The following is a 6,000-nucleotide window of genomic DNA, read 5'->3' as shown; positions in this document are numbered from 1 at the left end:
TGACAAAGCCTCTGGCTCTGGATTCCAATCCAAGAATGAATATTTATTCGGGAAGATTGATATGCAACTCAAGCTTGTCCTTGGAAACTCTGCTGGCATAGTCACTGCCTACTATGTGAGTTCTGCTAAATCACCATTTGCCTCTATCTTCTATAATACTATTTTGTTTATATATTCCATGCTTCAAGGTATACTAATATATATCATCTTGTTAGGTGTGAATTTACAGTTATAGGTCGGTAGACGACATACTACCAAGTACACACGTCCACAAAATAAATACAGTCAACTATAAAGCGCCAGCACCACGTACTCTACAAATCGCCATTGTTAGGTTTTGTTATCACTATTCAGAAACTAACATAAATTTGTAAAGTGTCATTGAAATAGGGGTATAAAATGCATGAAAAAAAAAAAAAACCAATCATGTATCAGCATGTGTATGCGATGATATAAGTAGTCTGCACATGTAAGTAATGACATAAGTAATCCAGCGCGTGTAAGCGATGATATAAGTGAACCAATCAAGCTGTGACATGTGTCACCAATCAGACTCCGCCACACATTGCTCACCCACCTCCAAACTCCTATAAATAGAAGATTTGTCCAACAATTGCAAGACACAATAACAAATACCATTCGAGCACAATATGGTGGTTCTTCCACTAGTGGTGCATCAACAACATGAGAATGCCAAATGGGTACCAACCTCCTAAGTTCCTACAATTTGACGGGAAGTACAATTCAAAACAACACATTTGCTCACTTCGAAGAGACTTGTGAGAATGCAGAAACTCAAGGAAGCCTCCTTGTGAAACAATTTGTCCGTTCACTCAAGGGAAATGTGTTTGATTGATACATTGATTTGAAACTTGAATCAATCGACAATTGGGAACCACTCGAAAGGGAGTTTCTCAACTAATTTTATAGCACACATCGCACGGTAAGTATGATGGAGCTTACTAATACCAAGCGTGGAAGGATGAGCCTATTGTTGATTAGTAAGCTCCATCATGCTTACCGTGCGATGTGTGCTATAAAATCGGTTGAGAAACTCCCTTTCGAATTGTTTCCAATTGTCGATTCATTCGGGTTTCAAATTAGTGTACTAATCAAACGCATTTCCCTTTAGTGAACGAACAAATTGTTTCACAAGGAGACTTCCTTGAGTTCCTGCATTCTCACAAGTCTCTACGAAGTGAGCAATGAGTTGTTTTGAATTGCCCTTACCGTCAAATTGTAGGAACTTAGGAGGTTGATACTCATTTGGCATTCTCATGGTCTCACATCAATTCTTTTATTTTTTTGACATTCCCATTTGATTAATTAATTTGTATGCCAATGATATAATCAAATTATTTTATTCTTTTCATTCGTCGCCTATTTTCATATCACAGTATTGTCTATTATTTGACTTTGTTCAAAGCAGCAAACCCATTCGGATTAAAACACACACATTTAGGCCCAACCCATTCTAACCTAAAAAATAAAAATAAAGCACATTTAAGGCCAGTACTCTAACAGTTAATTAGGCCCAGGGATAACCAACCATAGTTTAGCCGACTGATCCAAGGCTTCAAGCCTAATAGTGCAGTAGGGTTTCTAACGTGTGGTAACTGACCTTGGTGCATACATATTTTTAACCCATATTTGATAGGTCAAAACCAAATACACGAGTTAACACCTGTTTGCCAAGTGTGCCTATTGTTTTTCCTCAACAATAAAAAAGAAAAAAAGTCTGCCTATTGTTAGTCTATAAAGTTAATATTAATAGGCATAACAAGTAATAAAGATTAAAATACTTTTCTTTCATTCAAAGCACAGTTATATTATACACAGTTAATTTCCAAAATATATCCAATATTCATTTCAGTCCATATCAAAGATCACGTATAATAATACTGCAGTTCAAACAAATATTATATTCAACTCTTTGATTCCTTTACATCTCAAAAAAAAAAAAAAAAGAACTCTTTGATTCCTTTCAATAAATTTACACTTGTTTGATCCATGCTTGAAAAAAAATTCTGAACTTTCTAAATAAACAGAATCGGAGAAATTTATAGTATTTCTATAAATAAATTAAAAACCACTTTTTTTCTTTAAATATATAAGCTAAACTAATCAATGAGAAATTGTAAGGAAAGACAGGAATATTCAACAAATAATAAAAATTGTATTTTAAGCAAATGACTAGCCATGGAAAACGTTAATTACATTTGGGAAGCATACAATACAAGGTTTCAATACTTATCTAAGGGACTAACACAGTCAACACTCAACATTGAAGAAGACCCAGGTTCAACTCAAAGAAAGAGGAGTTTCTATTGTGTTCAACAGTTGTTCGATCTATCAAAAATTGTTGAACTAGATTCCTATAAGGTCTTGCAAATGATCTAGTTAAGCCCAGATAACTAAAACACGAGAGAGAGAGAGAGAGAGAGAGAGAGAGCTATTTGTACGTGTTTCTATCTATTTCACTATCATACTGATATTGAATTAGACCTGAAGATGGTATTCTTGGTGAATGGGAATTAACGGTGAAGCCATGCTGCTATTATACAAACTTGTTGCTGTGAAAAAAAACTTCAAGAGGTTCTTGAAGTTGGTTAGAGGTTTTGTTCATAATCGTGGATGTGTCATCCATGGAGTATTCATATAGTACAAGAGTTTAGAGGTTCTGAACATTTTGCATTACAATGTGCATTTGGGATTTGAAGGGCAATCAACTTTTTGAAAATAGTCTAACTTGTAGCTTATTTTAAATAAATTAGTTTTTTTGTTTTGTGTAACACATTTAACATAAAAATTACCAAAAACCATTTCTTTCAAAAGCACCATACAAATAAGTTATTTGAATTAAGCAAATTCCAAACCCAAATGTATCTAGTATAATGTATAAACAGCCAAATACATTATATCCCAAACATTTTTTTTTTTTTGGGCAATAATTAATACAAAGTCACTGCAAGTAAAGGTGACTACTAATGTTTATACTTATTGCAAGTAAAGGTGACTGCTAATATTAATCCTTGCACCCAAATAAATGGCTATCACAATCCCACCAGTGACCCTAGAAACCAGCCATAGACACCAATGCCACTTCCACATCTTTTTATTGATCAAAGCACATGCCAATGGGACAGGTAAATGAAGCATTTGACCCTCTACCTAAAGAAAAATATTCAATATCCATCTTACCAATTTAAATAGAGAGGGCAATCTATGTGCGGCAGGTAATTAATTCCCGTAGTGATGTGATGTTTTCTGTAAGATCAACTCATCTCTATTTGAAACTGTAAAGTTGCTTATATTATATTAATATTGTTGTAAAATTCATGTACGAGTGGTGTGATTAGTTTATTTCTTCTTTGGATGCATAATTGGGTCTAGATTCATTAGTTTAAGCTTTTGAGACAAGTTTTAGGCTAGTTGCAATCTCAGTTTCGTCTTTTATTAATGTAATTAGGGACCTAGCTAGAGATAGAGTCTGCTTAATGTAACTTCTTCTTCTTTTTTTAAATAAACTTGGTGTTTATCGTGGAAAAAAACCATAATCAAAACTAGATTTTGATATATATGGAGTATACATCATACTCCCTCCGTCCCAGTTTGTTTGTCCTCTATTCCATTTTGAAATGTCTCAAAATATTGTCTTATTTCTAAAAATAAAAGTCATTAATTTACTAATGTTCTTATTATACCCTTAATTTATTTTCAAAACTATTTTTTGATAAATTTATTTAAAGGTAGTTTTGAAAACTTATACATTTTTATAAGGTAGACAAAATAATAAATAATGTACTCTTAAAAAGTTTAAGATTAAAAATAAAAACTTTTTGGCAATGGGATAGGATAATCTGTTTTTTTTTTTTAATGTCTTAGCCGGTGTTGTCTGCAGCAGTCGGTGCAAACGCATGCACATATCTTCTTCTTTTGACTTTTATTTTTCAACAAGCTACAAGCATATGTCTGGTAGTGATGCAACACCCAATTCGTCTCATTAGTATCAAATTATCGCGTAATGCAATGCAAAACCGCGTCCCATCACTCGCTAGGACTAGGAAATTAAGGCGGTTTTGAGTTCAATTTGACAGCCAATATCTTGTAACTCGCCCAACAACTGTCCATAGCTGACTTGACTAGTGGACCTTCCTATGCTTCTTCCTCTCCTACTTTGGCCTTACGAAACGCATCACTATAAATACCAATCCAAGTTCTCAACCACACTCATCGATCCCTTCATTTCATAAGCTTCTTACTCATAGTTTCAATTACCCTCTTTCATATTTCCATGGCTTCTTTTCCTTCAACATTTCCAGTGATGCTGATGATCATTACTCTCATGCTTGGCTATTTAATATCGCTTGCCTCTGCTAGTAACTTGAACCAAGATTTTGATATCACATGGGGTGATGGCCGTGCTAAGATACTAAACAGTGGCGAGCTTCTTACTCTCTCCCTTGACAAAGCCTCTGGCTCTGGATTCCAATCCAAGAATGAATATTTGTTCGGAAAGATTGATATGCAACTCAAGCTTGTTCCTGGAAACTCTGCTGGCACAGTCACCGCCTACTATGTGAGTTCTCTTGCCATATCACTATTTGTCTCAATCTTCCACGATACGATTTTATTTATAAATTCCATGCTTAAGGGTATGCTAAAATATATATCATCCTTTTATGTGTGAATTTGCAGTTATCCTCAAAAGGGTCGACATGGGATGAGATAGACTTTGAGTTCCTGGGCAATTTGAGTGGTGATCCTTACATCATTCACACCAATGTGTTCAGCCAAGGCAAGGGCAACAGAGAGCAGCAATTCTATCTCTGGTTTGACCCAACTGCAGATTTCCACACCTATTCTATCCTTTGGAACCCCCAGCGCATCATGTAAGTACCTATAAATCCACCTTTCCAAAATGTTAATACTAAGGACACTATTTTTCACATGGAACATGATTTTTTGTGAATGGAGCAACGTCACTTTAACTTGAATATTACTTTTAACATGCACCAATCACAACAATTCATATTAACAGTTGTGAAAACTATTCTCTTCACAGACCTTGCTTCAAAATTGTCTTCAATCATTTATTTATTTATTTTTGATAGGTTGTAAAAACTAATGAAATTTTATGTTCTCTGTTTCAGTTTCTCTGTGGATGGCACTCCCATAAGAGAGTTCAAGAACCTTGAGTCAATTGGTGTACCATTCCCAAAGAACCAGGCAATGAGGATCTACTCTAGCCTGTGGAATGCTGATGACTGGGCCACAAGGGGTGGGCTAGTTAAAACAGACTGGACACAAGCTCCTTTCACTGCCTCCTATAGGAACTTCAATGCCAATGCATGTGTTTGGTCCTCTGGAGTATCATCTTGCAGCTCAAGTTCCCCCCCTTCTCAATCCATTAGCAATGCGTGGCTATCACAAGAATTGGACTCAACTAGTCAAGACAGGTTGAAATGGGTTCAGAAGAACTACATGATATACAATTACTGCACAGACTCAAAGAGATTCCCCCAAGGCCTCCCACCAGAATGCACCATGTCCTAAAGAAATGAACATAATATATAGTTTGTAGTCTTGTAGATCAATTCTTTTATTTTTTCGACATTCCCATTTGATTAATTATTTTGTATGCCATTTATATAATCAAATTCTTTTATTCTTTTTACCAAAAAAAAAAAAACTTTTATTCTTTGCCAGTTGTCACTTATTTTCGTATCACAGTATTGTATATTAATTGACTTTGTTCAAAGCCGCAAACCCTTTCTGATTAAAACATACACACTCAAGCACAACCAAAAGTTTAGCCCATAAGCAATTTTAGTATTGAAGTGTAAAATGATTTTTTTTAGGAATACAAATCATCTGAATTTTAGTATTGAAGTCTAAAATGATTCCTTTTAGAAATACAAATCATCTGCACTATTGTTTGTATTCCACTTTATGTTTCACCAATCAAAATTTGTAATGTATTTGTTTCATTTTTTTTTA

The 6,000-nt window shown here is 34.6% G+C and overlaps 1 protein-coding gene across 1 annotated transcript; it reads left to right on the top strand.

Moving 5' to 3' along the window:
- The first annotated feature begins 3,964 nt into the window (after positions 1 to 3,964).
- On the top strand, positions 3,965 to 5,708 carry LOC142624869 (putative xyloglucan endotransglucosylase/hydrolase protein 23). Its single transcript, XM_075798602.1, has 3 exons — positions 3,965 to 4,579; positions 4,699 to 4,892; positions 5,154 to 5,708. Exons 1-3 carry the CDS (start codon positions 4,295 to 4,297, stop codon positions 5,554 to 5,556), a joined length of 882 nt encoding a protein of 293 aa, XP_075654717.1. The 5' UTR covers positions 3,965 to 4,294; the 3' UTR covers positions 5,557 to 5,708.
- Positions 5,709 to 6,000: the final 292 nt, after the last annotated feature.

The sequence above is a fragment of the Castanea sativa genome, chromosome 1 (assembly GCF_040712315.1).
Source record: "Castanea sativa cultivar Marrone di Chiusa Pesio chromosome 1, ASM4071231v1".
Taxonomy (NCBI): Eukaryota; Viridiplantae; Streptophyta; class Magnoliopsida; order Fagales; family Fagaceae; genus Castanea; species Castanea sativa.
The sequence above is the reverse complement of the archived record's forward strand: the minus strand, read 5'-3'. Positions and strand labels throughout refer to the sequence as shown.